Source organism: Indicator indicator, chromosome 15 (genome assembly GCF_027791375.1).
Source record: "Indicator indicator isolate 239-I01 chromosome 15, UM_Iind_1.1, whole genome shotgun sequence".
NCBI lineage: Eukaryota > Metazoa > Chordata > Aves > Piciformes > Indicatoridae > Indicator > Indicator indicator.
In genome coordinates this window covers 371153-388226 of record NC_072024.1, presented here as the reverse complement: position 1 = coordinate 388226, position 17074 = coordinate 371153, and the positions used below count along the sequence as shown (strand labels likewise).

The 17074-nt window shown below is 57.4% G+C and overlaps 1 protein-coding gene across 1 annotated transcript in view; it reads right to left on the bottom strand.

Annotated features, from left to right (window-relative positions):
* Window positions 1–17074, bottom strand: part of PLXND1 (plexin D1) — a 69028-nt gene that overhangs the window by 17705 nt on the left and 34249 nt on the right. Inside the window, exons 13-25 of the mRNA XM_054387658.1 lie at window positions 16138–16289; window positions 15764–15863; window positions 13193–13332; window positions 12398–12565; window positions 11229–11319; window positions 10826–11101; window positions 9842–9991; window positions 6477–6591; window positions 5331–5438; window positions 4538–4650; window positions 3408–3515; window positions 2755–2885; window positions 2137–2335 (exon numbers count right to left, since the gene is read on the bottom strand). Of these exons, the coding sequence (XP_054243633.1) occupies window positions 2137–2335; window positions 2755–2885; window positions 3408–3515; window positions 4538–4650; window positions 5331–5438; window positions 6477–6591; window positions 9842–9991; window positions 10826–11101; window positions 11229–11319; window positions 12398–12565; window positions 13193–13332; window positions 15764–15863; window positions 16138–16289 (1851 nt within the window). The remainder of the gene's footprint in view (window positions 1–2136; window positions 2336–2754; window positions 2886–3407; window positions 3516–4537; window positions 4651–5330; window positions 5439–6476; window positions 6592–9841; window positions 9992–10825; window positions 11102–11228; window positions 11320–12397; window positions 12566–13192; window positions 13333–15763; window positions 15864–16137; window positions 16290–17074) is intronic.

Below are 17074 nucleotides of genomic sequence, written 5' to 3'. Positions count from 1 at the left end.
CGAGCCAGACCTCTGCATCAGCACCTCGCCTTCAGGTGCCCTCCACATGTGCAGGGCAGTGGTGACTGCAGTCTGCAGCTCCTGCTCAGCTAAAGACAGCTCCTCCAAACCCTCTTCCCCTAGAACACAAAGGGATGGCTGAGAGGCAGAGCAGTAACAGCAAACAAATGTTCTGGGCATGCGGTGCTGGCGCACAGGGCAGAGGACAAGTGCTTGGAACGCTCCCGCGGGCCGGGCACAGCCCTGAGCCCTGCCTGCCAGCCTGAGCAGCTGCCCTGCTCTGACCACAGCCACTCCAGCCTCTGTGTGCCAGGCAAGAGCCTGGCTCTGCCAGTGCACACTGAGACCCCTGCCCCCGGGCACAACCCAACTCATGCCCACCTGGGACAGTCAGAGGGACATTTCACTGACTAGTTCTGCCTGATCAGGTCTCTGCCTCCTCCACACTCCAGCAGGCAGCATGATTTCTCCTCTTTTCAGCTCTTCGACCCTCACCACGGAGCACGCACAACATGAAAGGCTCTTGGAAACCAGCTCTCTGTTGCTCTGCAGCATGGCCACCCTTTGCTTTGCAGGGATGGGAAATGGGCTGCCATGCAAGGGACTTGACTGCCATAGCTGAGACAGGGCAGGTGAAGGAAAGAGCAGACTGCGAAGCCAGCTGCAGCTAGGTCTGCTGCTGAGGACCTGTCTGCAGGAGGCTGGAACACAGGCTCAGCTGGTGGCCCAACAGCTCTATTAAGGGCCACCACAGACCTGCACGGCTTGTTCCATTTGTACCCTGTTCCTCCACCTCCCTGCATGGGGCCACACAGCACAGCAAAGCTAACTCACGCCTGGACCAGCACCACCCTGGCCACAGGGACAACCACCAACCCTGGCCAAGCCCATGGCAATGGGCACTTCACTGCCCAGCACACTGGCACGTGGGAGCTTCTGGCCACGGATCAGCTCTGCAATGTGCCCGAGGCTCCAGGCACGTGTGCTAAGACTCAACTCCTTTCCTCTTTTTTTTCCCTGAGAAAGCTTTCTTGCACAATGTCCATTTTTAGCATAAGCTGGAGCTGGATCAAATGCCTCACATGTGGTCTCCACTCTCCAAAAGGAGAGATCAGCACTTTTTTCTTTCTCCAATGGTTTAACTACAGGCACAAAAACTGAGGATTAAAACACATTCACTAATTCACTCCTTTCTGCTCAGGCAGCCTGGACCGTGGTGCTGTAGCACACAGCCACCTTCCTTCCTTCTGTAACTTTGCCTTCATTATGCTGCCTAATTATGTGAGCTGCAATGAAAGATTGTGAACTACAAACCCAGAGGCTGCAGGACAGAGTGATCATCAGCTGGGATCAGAGGACAGCATGAAATGTCAAGGACAATAAGAATCACGTCTGCAGCTACAGCAAACACTTTGAGAACAGAAGTTTTTCCAAGGCTCTATCAAGGCTCTCCCCTGGGGGTATAATGGGGTGTCGTCCAATTAACTGCCATGGAATCAATTAAGTTATTGCTCAATTATTCTGGGAAATTCCACCCAGAACTGGCAAGCATTGGAGATAAAGCACCAGGCAGATGGACTGCTGATGTGCTCCAAGATCCACACACTCTCCTTTGCCTTACCCTCAGAAGACAGTCAGGCTTCAGGGACACACACCCCACCACCCCTGCTGAGGTCTGGCCAGGGTGGAGCCAGGGCACACCTTCCACACCACCAGGCACCAGCCTCTGCCCTGTGTCACTGTCCTGGGGCTGCCTGCTCAGAGACACTGCCGAGCTAGCAGTGACCACCAGTGCGGCTGCGTGAGCTGGTCAGAAACAATCAACAGCTGGAACCAGCTCCAGACCTCAGTCCAGGGTGGTTCTTGTTCAGCTTCCCTGTGGCTCTCTTCTCAGGCGCAGGGAAACATTCAGCCGTGCTCTGACCTGCCACGAAGGCTGATCTCACCAAACCCCCAAGCAGAAGTGGGCAAGCGACTCAAGGCTGCTTCTCCACACCTGAGACTTCCAGTACACTGGAGCTGGTCAGCCACGAGTGACTGTTCAAGGGGCAGTGGTGGGAAGCGTTCAGGTCCTTGGCTCCCCAAACACAGCACTGAGCTCACCCCCCACTAAGAGCAGAGAGGTGGTTCTCTTACTCTGAGATAGCTGTACATGCAGATGGACATCCAGTTGGTGAGCATCTTCTCCACCACAGACTCTGTTCTCCTCAGCATCAGCTTGGGGTTTTTGGAAGCTGAAGCATCTATTAGATCCACCAAGAGGTCCTTCATGATGCTGGTGTAATACTCCAGTTTCCCATGCAATGCAATAGTAAGCAGGGAGGCCAAGTTACACCTGGAACACAGAGTTGTGTAAGACTCAACACCAATCCAACAAGACCCAACTGCTGATTGACCAGAATCCCCAAAACACAGAGGCAGCATTTCTGACAACTTTCATGAGCCCTCTCAATAGTGCTAAAACTTCAAGCCCTCTTCCAGTGCTGCAGGACCTTGGGTCAGCTCACACCCTCCTGCTGGTAAACCAAGGGTTGAGACACACAAACAGCAAGTCACTGGTTGCACCTTTTGGTGCTCCTCAGGATACCAGAAGCTCATGGCTGTCCATCTGTAACAGAACAGTGGGAGGCAGGTGTGACAGCCTCCAGCTGAAATGCATGGCCACAGACACAGCCTGGGCTGCCAGCACGGCAGGGCTAAGGCAGAGTGTCCCCCAGCTGCCAGGTCATTGGTTCATGCCAAAGCAGCTCATACCTGTCTCTTACAGCAAAGTCCTTCTGCTGCTCAAGAGCGTGGACAAAGACAATGAGAAAGTGCTTGTTGTTGAGCAAGGTGGAGAACAATGAGATCCCTTCTTCCATGTTGGGCCTGCAGCTTTCAGGGATCTAAAGAAGAATTCAGACAGCAGAGTGAGAAACCCTGCCTGTTGTATCCTTCCTGACTGCCAGGATGTCCCTGCTGAGCATGGGGTTGCTGAGCTGAAGCCCCCTGACTCCCTCAGCAGAAGACTCTCCTGGCAAGGACACAGCTGGGTGTGACACATGGCCAGCAGGACAGTGACAGTGGTTGTTCCTCTCTGCTCAGCACTTGTGAGGCTACCTGGAGTGCCACGGTCAGTTCTGGGCTACCTGCTGAGAGATGACATTGGCCAACTACGGGAAGTGCAGCTGAGGGCTGCCAGGCTGACCAGGAGGTGTACAAGGAGGGGTGGAAAGGTTTGCTCAGCCTCATGAGGTGAGAAGAGCAGATCTTACTGCAGCCTTCAGCTGCAGAGCAGAGGACCAGAGCCAAACTATTCCTTGGCAGGGCAGCGCTAAGACACCTTGTGGGAGAATGCCTGGCAGTGCTGGCACACGTGAGCCTGCGCAGCAGCCATCCAGCAGTGGCTTTCTCAGGGGGGTACTCACCTTCCATTCCCCCACCAGGAGCGGGTGGGTTTCCTGGGCCTGGGAGCCCCCCTGGGAACTGAGCTGCTGGGCCGGCAGGATGTAGCACTCCTCGTAGAGTGAGGAACACTGTAAGCAAGCACAGCATTAGGCAGGGGACACAGACACGGCCTGAGGAGTGCAGACCACCGAGCATGCAGACACCCCCTGCAGTGGCCAGGAGCCTTGCAACACTCTGCAAGAGCCTCCTGAAGGACTTGCGGGAGGCAGACACCGGTGCAGCCACAGGACTGCGAGGGCCGGAAGGCTGCACACAGACTGATCTAACAGCTAGGGAAGTCCCCCAGGAGCGAGCATTAAAGCAGACTGAGTCACAACAGAGGAGCTCTGGATGCTCTAACATAGGTAGCTCCTGAAACACATGGGAAACATCTTCAGCACTCACAGGACATCCTGGCTCTCTGCTGTGTGGGCATACAGGGACTGGCTGACTCGGTCCCGAGCAGTGCCTACTGCTGACACTCTGCCGCCGTAAATCAGGTGCTCAGCCACAGCTGCCTCGGGGCTGAAACACGGCCGCGGCTCGGGGCAGCCAGGGAGGCAGCTACCGCACCAGCGCCTCTGGAGGAGGGCACCGAGCAGACAGACCGCGACTGGGCATCTGACTGGGAGCACCATGGGCCCAGCCTTTGATGGAGAGGAAAGAAAGGGGCAGAGACACCCAAGAAGCTCCTGAGGATGAGCAGAGCAGCTGGGCATGCTCGGTGGTGCTCTGTGGGGTGCAAAAATCGCCCTGAATGTAGATACACCTCCAGCCCCGCCCCAGCTTCAGAGCGGGGTGACACTGGAGCCCCTGGGGAGTCCCCAGCACCTGCTCACGTGGGAGATGGCCACCGGTACCAAATGGGTGAGCCTCAGCCACCTCAGGACCGTGCCACCGCCGGGCTCAAACCATGTGCCTGCAAGGCAACCTCGCTTCACAGCCTGGGAGCTGCAGCACCACTTCTGACCAAAACCGAGACCGACTGTGACAACTACACCCACAGCAGTGGGATGATTTTGTAAGCCCTGGGCAGAGGGAGAGCAGAGCCCTGCTGCGGCCGGGAAGGACCCGGCAGCACAAGGGCCCCTGCGGCGGCGCGGGGCTGTACCTTGGGAAAGAAGGTCCTGGTGACAAAGTGCTTGTAATCCAGAAACGGGATCCCCTGGCTGCGGTTCAGCTCCTTGGTCAGGTCTGTCATGTCTGTCTGCAGCTCTGCAAAACCTGGCACAGAGACCCACGGACGGTAAGGGCTCCGCCAGCTGGGACAGCAGGCAGGCTGGCACTGCAACACGTGGCATGCCCCCCCCACCCTGCGTCCTCCAGCCGATCCCTCCAGCGGGCTGCAGCAGGACTTTCTCGAGGAGCAGCAGATTATCGTCAGGCTTTAACCATCAGCTCCACACATCACGTCCCACAGCACTGACAGAACATCTTCCCTGCCCTCAGGAGATCACCCCCAGCCTGGTTCTACAGCAGCAGGAGCTTGTCTGATGTCACAGTCACCTGCTGTGGGGACAGCAGTTGCAGGCGCTCAGGCTGCTTCTCCCACTGCTCTAGCGGGAGTGTGCTGCAGCTCTTGCTGCTCTCAACCACAAAGCACACCAAGGATTAGTGTGGCCTTCGAGCAGCCCTCTGCCATAGCCAAGGGCCATCGACCCAGAGGCAGGGGAAGGAGTGGCACTGAAGATCAGCAGCTTGCCCAGGCAGGACAGTGGCAGAGCTTTGCTGGAAGCCATGCAGCCCCACTCACAAACCCTGCTGAAGCTCCAAAGCAACAACAGGAATTCTCCTATCAAGAGTTCCAGGAGCTTCTGCAGAGCAGAAGGGGAACAGCTTCAGTCCTGCTACTCGGGCACCTCCCTGCCAGCGCTGGCTGCTCGGTGCCCAGCAGGATATCTCACCTTTGCGGATCTCCTCCCGGATCTGTGACTCCATCTCCTCCATCTGCAGCAGGGTTTTCTGCCAGTACCGCTCGGCTCTGCGGCTCTTCGTGCAGAACACAAAGAGGGCTGCAAGAGGAAGCAACAAGCCCTTGGGACTGGGGCTTCGGAGCAGCTGCAGAGGGGGTCAGAGCAGTCCCCTGCCAACAGGGGTGCGGGAAGCTAAACTCAGTGTTGGTTTAACACCTCCAGCAGCCTGGTGTCTGATCAGGCAGCTGTTGGTTTTATCTGTTAATACGCAAAACCAGCTGGAATGTAATGATGGGGCTGTACCTGTCACCTTCAATCGAGGGCTGGGCTCTCTGCATTCAGCCTAGCTGCACATTAATGTGTTCCAGCTGATTAATGAACACAGACTTTAAGACGTTCACCACCTGTATGACAGTGTTCATGTCTGACGCTCTTCCCCTACTTCCAGAAAGATGTTTCTAATGTCAGGTGGTGCATTCATAGATGCTGTGCAAGATAATCTTTATTAAAAATAGATGAAGGCCCACTTAGAAGCCCCTGGTGTGCTGGGAGCTGACAGGTTTGGCTGCACAGCCACTCTGGGCATGCGATGAGCAGGGACCAGAGCCAGAGGACACAGGTGTGCTGCACAGCTTCCAGCCAGCCTGGCAAACTTTTGTGTCTGCTCCAGATCTGCAGCTCTGCTCTCCACACACTTTGCCAGGCACCTGTCACTGACTGTTACTGATGACAGGACCTGGGGCTAGGTGGCCCTGGGAGATGGTTTGCCACAGCCACGTCTGTGCCCAAGCCTGCTCAAGCCAGCACGAGTCCAGGAGCAGTTTCTCACACCCTTCCTTGCTCTGTATTGCAGCAGCTGTGAAGTGCTTGGGGGGAAGGGGATGTCTGTAACTGTCACAGGCTCCAGGAACAGAGCTGTGGCCTCAGCCAGCCAATGCTCCATGCTGCCGGAACCTCTGATCCCGGGCGCTGCCTTGGGCCTGTACAAAGTAGCCTGTGCAGTTACTTGCTGCACCCACAGCAGGTTCAGGCACTGCACAACTGCAGCACTCAGAGGTCTCCTAATGTATGAGTGAGTTACCTCCCCTCTCCACATGCAAGGAGAACCCTGGCAGAGCCTGGGAGCTGTTGCCTCACCTACAACAGAGAGCAGCAGCAGGATGCTGCAGATGACAATGGAGACGATGATGGCAGTCTCTCCTCCCCCCAGCTGCAGCGTGGCGATGGTGTAATTGAACTTTCCCACTTGGATCTAGGGAGGCAGAGGCAGGAAAAGCAGGAGCTCAGCTGGAGCTCAGCAGCACGCTGCCAAGCGGCTCACAGGCTGAGCAAGGAGGGCACTGCTGGGCAGACCTCTGTCCAAGGGCATACTGACCAGGCTGGCTCAGCCCACCAGGCTTGGTGGAGACACCAGGAGAGACCAGGCTGTGCTTTTTGCTGCCAAACCTCAGAGCTTTGTGTGTCTCAGAAGAACCCAATTCCCACCCCATGTGCTCTGGTGGGCAGCTCAGGCCAGCTCACATCACACTGCACTACTGCAGTGGTGCCCATCCCAGGGCCACCACAGGTCTTTGGTGGCAGTCGCAGGCTCCAGCCAAAGTCATGCTCCCCCCTGCCTAGAGCAGATGACCCTTCCTGGGAGACCTCACTGCACCACACAGCACTGCCTGGACTACTTCTACTAGGAACCCATGGATCACCCAACGCTGTCAGGCTCTGGCTGGCCTTTGGTTCCCAGCTGCACTCCCCCTTCTCCTCCAAAAGCCACTTGGGAGAAGAAAGGGAAAGAAACTTTAAGCTTTTTGAAATACAAAAAAGAGAATAAAAATAACCCAAGAGAGCAAAGAGGAGCAGTGACCTTGTGGCCAAGGTGCTGCCCTGGGTGCCAGGAGGTGCTGCCTCTGCTCCCAACCCACACCTCTTACCATACCAAGCAGAAACCGCTCGAGCTCAGTCCCTTGCCTCCTGAGCACTGGAAGGGAAGAGGCCAGCACCCATCACAGGCAGGCTGGCCAGGGTTTACTGATGGTTCTCTAGGGCCCTGGGAGGAAAGGGTTCAACAGCACCCTTCCAGGAATGTGAGTTTCACTTCTCCCAGGGAAGGAGAGACGTTTGAGTTACTGGCTGAAGGCATCTGAACAGGTCTGGTGGTCTCCCTGCACTGCTCCTTCCTCAGGCAGGACAGCATGAACTGTCCTGCCACAAGGATCAGCAACACCTTCAGCATTTCTGACCATCAGTGCTGGACCTCTTGGCCAGGCTCCTGCAGCTCCAAGCTCCAGTGTGCCCTTGTCCCAGTCGTTCGACAGACTCTTGGCTTCTGGGCTGGTGCCTCCAGGCAGTGTCCAACACTAAGGGCTTCAGTCTCCTCCCCTGTGCACACCAGCTGGAGCTGAGATGCTGGAAGAGGCCAAGGAGCCACGAGCACCAAACAGGCATTTGCAGAGGTTCGCCTGACAGCCTGCACAGCACCCTGCCTAGCATCAGGACCTCCACCTCTTCCTTCTAGAATGCTGCAATGAAGCAAGTCTCCCTAACAGCTCAACCTTTTGCATTTGCCAGAGCAGAAATCCCACACTTGCTGTTTAATTCGGTGTTTAAACAGTTTGGTCATGACAAAAATGGGTTTGAAGGCCTCAGCAAGCTTCCCCTGTGTATCTGCACTGCTCAATGAGGGGAATTAATTAGGCTGCAAGTTAAATGATAACATTCCTGTCACCAGCATGTGGAGGGGTGCAGAAGGGGCCAGGGCCAGAGGACATTTCACTCCCAGGGAGAGCCGTTTGGGCTGGGCAGGACTCCTGGGGCCACCTTGGGGATTGCTGGGAACCATGCTCCAGCTCCCCAGATGCAAATGGCATCCCCTTGGGACTAACTACACCAAAATGCAGGTCATCTAAAGCACTGCCCAAAGAGCTGCTCAGACGTGACCCCCAAAACACAGGGATGCTTGGAAGCCCCATCTTCCCCACCAGCTGCTCATTACAGACAGCCCCTGCTACCCTGTGCCACCTGCTGACATGGACCTGGCCCCACACCACCGCCTCAGGACAGGCCCACCCAGACTCATGGCCAGGACTAAGATCAGCAGTGGGACACCCTTCAGAGGGCTGCTCTCTGCAGATGGAGGTTCCATCACCTGAAGTAGGACAGCCTGGGCTGTCACACCACCAGGCAGCTCAGCTTGCCAGGGGTAACCTGCACCAGCAGCGAGGCTTCTGGAGTCTCTGAGACCTGTCCTTGGTGCACATCATGCAGGGACTACCACACCAGTCTGTCCCCAAGCTGCTGCAAGGAGGTTGTAAGGGCAGCTGCTGCCTCTGAAAGGTCCAGCAGAATGTAACTCAAACCAGGAAGGGTCTGTGAGTGCTCAGGGGCGGGACACTCAGCTGTGCTCTCACTGGAGGCACACTCAGTAGCTGCCTTAGGGCTGGCTACCATTCTCCTGCTTCCTAGGGACCTGCCTGGGCACTGCCCTGAATGCTGTATGCCAGATCAAGATGAGTGAACTCACAAATCCCTCTTCCTCCCCAAAGGGATTTCCCTGTTTCTCAGTTCTCACTAGACACAAAGTTACCCAATTTAGAATTTCCAACAGAAGGACTTGGGAAATTCTGCTGCTTCTGCATTTCCACCCTTCCAGTGTGCTGCAGAGCTTCTTCTGGCAGCCAGCCAGCTGGACAGCCCTGACAGTGAACTGCTGCTGCAGCTCTGTGCCTTTCTCTTGGGCAGCACAAGTTCTCAGCCCCCTCAACCTCCTTTGAAGCCTTACTTCTCCTCCTCACCCACTCCCTGGGAGGGGGCTGCAGGGTCTCAGCCCACAAAAACGGAGGTGTTTTCTCACAACTACCAAGAGCCATAGTCCCAGCCCTGTGTGGTGGCATGAGGGGAGCCAAGGGTGAGCAGAGCAGGTGAATCGAGTCCTCTGTGGAACAAAGGGCAGTGACAGAGCACTGAATGCTGCAGAGCTGAGGCTGGACAGCCCTGAGCATGGAGCTCTGAGCAGTGATACCATGGCAGCCCCTGGGAAACAAGATGAAGCCTTGCAGCCCCAGGTACTCCTGCAGGGATCCCTCTCCAGTGGCTCCTTGCTGCTTGGTCAGAGTCTCATGCCCGCTTGCAGCTCTGCTGCTGGCAGAAGAGGCCAGCTGGCTGAGAACTGCCTGGAAATCCCCACAGGTGTCTCATGAGGGGCAGGGGGAAGACGACAGTAAGTGACCATCAGTCACACACCTGGGCTTGCCCAGCCTGCAGCAGCTGACCAGCCCTGCCCCACGCCCACAGCACCAAACTCAGCAGTCAGCTGCTGCTGCCCACAGCATAGCACAGCCCCCCCTCACCCACCAGGGACCCACCCGGGCACTGCTCCGGGCACCGCTCCAGACACCTTCCCACCACCCCTGGTGCCCAGCAGGTCCTGCCCGCCCCCCGGTTGGGTTTGCCAGCAAGGCCCTAGTGTCCCGCCGGGAGCCGGCTTCCCGGATGCAGGCTCTGGGACGCACCGTGACGGGCAGCTGGCGATGGGCGGTGCTGAGCGACTCGTTGACGGAGCAGTGGATGACTCTGTCTGACACAATCTGGATCTCGCAGGACACGAGGCCGATGCGCACCTGGTACTCGTTGCTCTCCAGCCCCAGGCTGTCAGGCTCTTTCTGGTGGAAAAAACAGAGCCAGGATGTCAGAGCCAGGATGTCAGAGCCAAAGCAGCAGTCGGAACTGCAGCCCATTTTCTTGCTTTCCTTCCCCTGTTCCCTGCTGTTTTGCAGGCGTGGGAGGACTGTCCCTCACCAGGCACATTTTTCCATGCCCCACAGGAAGCCCAGAGCCAGGCCACTTCCCATGCTCCTGCTTCCCATTCCTCACTCAGCACCGGGCACAGGAGGGGCACGCCCCCCCACGGGACCTGGGACAATCTGCTTTTGACCTGGCCTGGCTGCACACCGCAGATAAGGAGGGAAGCATCCACCTGGGAGGGGGAAGGATGTGGAGTGGAGGAGTTGGGGGATGCCTGCAAGGGCTGAGGAGCAGGGACCCAGGAGGAAATCCTGCAGCCAACAATGGTCTTTGAGTTACCGCTGCACACTGTCCCAGCCCTCAGCCACTGCACCCCAACTTCCTCCTTACCCAAGGAGGGTATGCAGGACCTGCTCCTGCAGGAGTAAATCCCATTGTCAGGAGCCCCCAGAGCACATGCCTGACCTCAGGCCAGCTTTCCACTGAGCTCCTTGCTGTCACATCCTCCACACACAACTCTCTGCCATCAAGCCCCACAGGGCACCCTTGGGTCACACTGTCTTCTGGTGAGGAGATGCAGGCGCAGGAGGCTGTGCAAGAATTGAATTGCCTGTGCTGCCTCTCCCATCCTTACCATCCCCTCTCTCCTGCATGTGTAGGCAGGCTCTGTGCTGGTACTGGAGGCTGAAGAGTCTCCAGTGGGGAGCAGACAAGACCCTGGCAGCAGCAGGGCTGATGTGTGGCTCCCTTACGTGTATAACCAGAGTCAAGGGCTCGCCAGGATGGTGCTTGATCCACTTCTCCTTCTTGGCTGTGAAGAACTGAGGGTCAGCACAGTACTCCAGGCCGAACTTGCTGATGTGCAGGGCCTCCTCAGGGTACATCTCCTCGTCCAGGGCCGGGCGGTCATCAGCATAGCGGCGACCGTTGAGGTAGAAATCGACTGGCGCAGGCTTGCCTCCGGCAGTGATGTTGGAGGCAGCCGGAGAGGGGCAGGTGATGGTGGTGTCGGTGTGAACCTTACAGCTCTGAAAGCAGAGTGACTATAAAGCACTGCCACCCAAGCACTCCCACCAGCCCCACTGCCGGCTCAGGCTGGAGTGTGGCCTCAGCACTGGGCACACAGCGCCAGGCTGTGCCCAGTGGCACACTCACCGTTTGCTCTCTGCCAATGCCACGGACAGCCATGGACACGTTCTGGACCAGCTCAAAGCCTTTTCCTTCCAGGGTGATGATCCTGCCCCCACTTCAAGGAGAAGGGAAGAGAGAGGGTGATTGCAGAGGACAGCACAGTAGCCAGCTGCCTGCATCTCCCTGCTCTCTCTTTCCCAGGGATTTTCCCTTTGAGCAGAAAATGCAGCCCAGCAGCCAAAGTCCTCCTCCTCCTTGCAACAAGCATCCACACTGCTACCAAGACATCAGGGAAGGATGCAGGAGCAGCAGCTGCTGTGGTGGGATGGGGGTACCTCTTCTAGCAGCAGCAAACTGTCCTGCTTAATCCTGCTTCCCAGAGGGGTAGCCTGCCTCTGTGTGCCAGGGCCTCACAGCAGGCTGCCCAGGCCACCAGTGATGTAACCACCAATGCCTCAGAGCAAGGGCCAGGAGATGCTCCCTGCCCCACAACCACCTGCAGAGAAGACCTGGAGAGGGAAGAGACCTCTTCAAGGCCGGCAGGGATCCCTCACCTCCCAGACATTTCTGATTCAGATGAAAATCTGAAAGCTGTTTTGTGTTCTGGATTTTGGGCACAGGGTTCCAGTCAGGTTCTCTGGGCTTTGTGGATGTTACCACGCAGCTGTGATCCAAGCTCCCAGCCAAGACCCTGTCACATCTGCAGAGGAGTTTCCAACTTGTGCTCCATTGTAAGCTTCACCCACAGGGATTATTTCAGCAGCATGGAAACACAAATCAGATCCAGCTGGATTTCACACAAGTTATTGACCCCTCATGGTCAGCAGCCCTGCGCCAGCAGAGACCAGAGCGAGAGCGAGCAAGAGCCTGCTGCCATGTTCTGTGCTCTGAGACTCAGCCACTGCTGCCAATACAAGAAACCAGGCCAGGCTGGTGAGGAAATACCCTGGGGCTTCCCCCTGTGGGGTTTGCTCAGGATATGCTCTGTCTGGGTGTCTCAAGGCACGACTGGGCGAGCTCAGGTTGCCGCAGCAGGCTACACCAGGGCACCCCAGTGAGCTCTGCCCTTTGGAGGGAGAGCTCTGCCCGCTCCTGCCTTCAGCAAGAATGAAGAGGCTGAGCCCAATGAAGGCCACCAAGGCAAGGGAGGGTGCTGGCACAACTGGCTGTCTCCCCTGGGGGAGGGAGCTCACCTGAGCTGGCTCTTGGTGGGGCTGATGCCCGATATGAGCGGGTTCCTCTCGTACTTGAAGGTCATGTTGTGGCTGGCACAGGACTTGTTCTCAAACTGGACGCAGACGGGCACAGTGCTGGTGAGCTCCGCGGCTGGCATGGTGCAACTGATGGCACTGTCGCTGCGGCTATGCGGACACAGCAGGGTCAGGGCACGGCCAGAGCCAGGTGCCCCTCGGACCCCAGGCAGATGGCAGACACGGCTGTCCGTGTGCCAAGTGCCTGCCAACCGGGTCGCATCATCCCAGGCTGCCAGACTGATTTCCCACACAGCCAGAGGGAAAGGGCAGGGTCCTGCTGCTTCCCACCGACAAGATGGGGACACACAGAAGGGGATTCTTCTGAGCACCAAGCCTGGAGCCTGGCACCAGGTGCCTCCTGCCCCCAGCAGATGTGGGAATGAGGCCCATGTCTGCTCCACTCCCAGGGTTTTAGTGCTGCTCCCAGACCACCCATGAGGCCTGGCAACACTGCTGATGGTGCCTGAGGAGCGTTCAGTTTGCTGCTGGCTGCTACTGCCAGGGCACAGCCACCCCGTGGCAGCCACTTTGCCAGAGCAGCTGGCCTCAGCCTGTGCCACCACAGTGCTGCCTCACTGCTGTGGGCACACTGGGCTGGCAGAGCGCTGAAATGGAAAGGGCAGGCTCCAAAGCAGCATGCAGTGGCATCCCCCACTCAAAGCCAGCCCTTCCCAAGGGACACAGTCACCCTGCCCAGCACTTCTGCTCTCAGCACCAGCTCAGCCCCAGTCCCACCTGAGTTCAGTGCACTGCTTGAAGGTGTTGACGAGGACGCGGAGCTCAGAGCCAATGTCCAGCCTGCTGCCTCTGATGGTCACCCTGGTTCCTCCAGCCTTGGGGCCGTTCGGGGGAGTTATGGAGTGTACCACGGGAAGCTGGAAACAAGGGAAGTGGAAATCTGTTTTCTAGCCTGGCAAATTCCCAGCTGGGTACTTCACACTGCACATGGGAACTGCTGGAGTAAATTTAAACATCCAGTGCTGGGATGCTCTGAAACAGCAGCACAGCAAAAGCTTTTGGCAGCAGGGTTTCAGAACAAGGGGAGAGATACCAGTGAGACCAGATAAAACCTCTGTGTCTCTGCAGCCCCTGAATTCTGGCAATAAAGGAGACATGACTCCAAGTTTCAGCCCAGGATCCCACCAGTCCCCTGATATTTCCAGCGCAGGGTCCAGAGCTCAAGGTCTGTCAACAAAAGGCAATGTCTTATTCATTCCAGCTCCCACCACTTCTGCCCTTCCTGATGTATTTCCTCCTGCATGCAAAGATAATACCCAAGCTCCTCTGGATGGTGGCCTGGGGATGTGTGGAAACAGCCACCTGGGTCTGGATAATTGAATATCAAACCCCTTCTTAAGGAAGGCTCAAAGCTGGCTCTCCAGAGGTGACAGGAACTAGGGGAAGCTGCTTTGCCTCTCGCCATGCTCAGCAGCCATCAGCATGTCCCTTATCTGCACTTGCAGCCCCTGGAAATCTTCCTGAGATCCCTGAGCCTCAGGCTTTGATAACTAATGAAGCACTGAGCCCTCATGTCCGCACACATGGCACCCAGAAGAGCCCTGGGCAGCCTGCTCTGCGCTGAGCCGGAGCCAACAGCAGAGCTAATGATATTCTGCAGACCCCCAATGGGCACTGGGCAATGCCCTGTCACCCACTGCAGAGCCTGCAGGCTGCTGCAGCCCCCTCACCCCCACAGCTGCAAATCCACCCCACGGCAGCTGGTGCCAGCACCCTGCCCGTCAGCCCCAGCCACACAAACAGGTGTGGGCAGCTGTCCTTGCCCTTGGGCAGCCTGGCTCCTCCCCAGCCTTCCCCCTCCTGTTTTCTGCTCTCTGCTCATTTCCACAGGATTCCTCCTGCTCATTTGTGTTTCCCTGAGTGCCCGCAGGCAGCTGTCTCCTGCCCTTGGCCCTTCACCTCCACACTTAGATGTGCAGTTCAAGAGGATTATTTGTGTTCCCCAAAACCTTGCAGCTCTTCCCCTTAGCCAGGGCTCAAGCTCAGGTCTCACCAAGCCCAGCCTTGCATGGTGTGGTCTGCTCCATATTCATGCCCTGTATGTGAGAGGAGAATCAAGAAAACTAAAGGGCATTGCTTAGTTTGCAGATGGTGTGGAACACACCAGCAGATACTCATTGTGCAGCTTCACTCCTGCCACAAGCACAGAGTAAGGCACTCTCTCCTCTCCTGGCTTTGCTGACACAGACAGGAGGCAGCTTTCATCACAGCAGCAATGGCTCCTCTCCCGCTCCTGAAGGACAGTCTTCTACTTAAGCCTACCCAGAGCTGCCAGCACTATGCTGCCATGAGCCTGGTTTGAGCTCAGTGCCTGGCTTCTGCCCCTCTTGCTTTTTTACTGCCAGCCCCTTCACAGGTGTTTCCTGAGAGGGCTTCCCCTTGCATGCTGGCAGCCACTGAAGCAGCTGCCCACCCCTTTGCCACTCTGTGTGTCTTGCTCCTCTTTGTCACCTGGGCAATCAGCTGGGCACTGCGCCCAGGTCAGCACAAATCCTGAAAGCAAGCTGCCAGAACCCCCAAACCTGCCCTGGCACCCACCCTGCTGGGCCTGCTTTGGTACCCACCCTGTTCACTCTGCCCTGGGCATACACCCCACTGGGCCTGCCCTTGGGCATGGGGCACTGCATGTGAGCAGCACCCAGCAGGGGACAAGGGTGCTTGTGGGAAAGGGAAGAAACAGAAGATTTCTTCAGGTTTACAGAGGTGAAAGTTATCTTTGTGAGGTGGTTCAGAAAAACCCTAAAGGGCTTTTCTCTCTCTAATGACACAGGGTTAGCTCAAGTCTAATCCCTGCATATTATTCTCATGCAAAGGCTAAGACAATCTCTGCAGCAAAGAGTAGCAGCTCTAAACTCTCAGAGTCCATGGTAGGGAACTCAGAGAGCACAAAGAGAGCTTGTGAGGCTCAGAAAATCTTGGAGGTTTTAACAGCACTTTAGTAAAAGAAGGGCAAGAAAAATGAGCTCCTTTCTATAGCAGGGCAAACAGCCAGGGTGAGGACAAGCCACAGCCAGGGTGAGAGACAAGCCACAGCAGGAGCTGGCACAGAGCAAGGCTGTGCCTGACAACACCCTGGCTGGCATCCTGGATTTGCCAGAGCTGGCTCAGGTAAGCAGGGATGAAGGGGCCACACCAGCTGCTCCTCGGGGACTCCAATGCTTTGTGTCATAGAGCCACTTCCTCAGGCAGCTGGAGCCACAGGGGCTGGGGCTGCAGGTGTGTTTGAAAGGGTGCAGGGAACGTCAGGGTGAGAACCAGCCAAGGAAGAGCCAGGAGGCAGCTACTCACCACATAGGAGAACCGCTCCCGGGACCTCCCCTCCCGGCTCATGTTCACTGTCACCACATCTGAGAAGGCCTCCAGAGCCTCCCCGGTCTGGCATACGATCCTGTGGGCAAAGGGGAGGCTGGTGGGCACCCACCCCACGGAGCAGCAGAGCACACCTCGCAGCTGCCTCCTCCTGACGCTGCACCCAGTGGCAGGAAGTGGATGAGCAGCACAGCCGGCGGGGCAGGCAGGGACCTGGGCCATGCAGGGACGCAGGCAGGGACGCGGGCAGGCAGGCAGGGATGCGGGGCGGGCAGGCAGGGACGCGGGGCGAGCGGGCAGGGACGCGGGGCGAGCGGGCAGGCGGGCAGGGAGCCGGGCCCTGCCCCACTCACGCCTCGGACACGATGTATCGGTGTGGCAGCGGCACGCAGGGCACGGCCCCAATCCGCACGGCACCCACGGCGTCGCTGAAGCGTCGGCCCAGGTTCCTCCCGCGGATGGTCAGCAGGGTGCCCCCCTCCAGGGGCCCACGCAGTGGCTCAATCTGTGGCACGCACCAAGGGCAAGGTCAGAGAACCACCAGCAAGCTTCTCACCTTCACACCCCCAGCCTGTGGCTGTGCTCATGCCCCCCATGAGGAAGGCAGAATTGCTCTTCGCAATCCTGGTGCCCCCACGGTGTGCCCACTGCCACCCTCTGTACTGTAGCTTCACAAACAAGAAGCCATCACCAAATTTGATACCAGGGTTTAGTCAGGGACTGCTGCAGCTGCAAATACATCTGGGGTGAAGTGTCGCTCCCTCCACACCACAGCTTTGAATAGAGCTCAGGCAGAGACAAACCCAGAGCAGGGGTGACAGTGTGCTCCAGCTCAGAAAGGGCTCTCTGCCCTCTGCAGTGGCACACAAACAGCACAACATGCCCAGAGCACTAGCTGGCCAAGCTGGCCAGGACCTGCCAGCATGCTCAGTGCCCTCCTTCAGGCACTTCAGCCCTTCCAGGAGGGTCTGCAAGGGCTTCTTTGCTGGCATGCCTCCAGGGGACTTGGATTTACTTGCTAAGGAAACTGCAACAGCCTGCCAGGCTCTGTGGCCTCAGCTGTGGTTTCCTTCCATTATGTTTTGGTGCTGATAACACTTGGTGTGTGCTGGGGAAGGACAGGCTCATGGGCAGCACTCCTCTGCCACAGGGATAGGAGGGAAGGGGCAGGTGATGGGGGTCCTGCCACCCCTCTGCTACAGCACCCACACTTTGAGCAGCTACTGCTGCACGCACTGGAAATGAAAAGAAACCCCCAGCCCTGCTGATTTCCATGCTCACATTCACTGG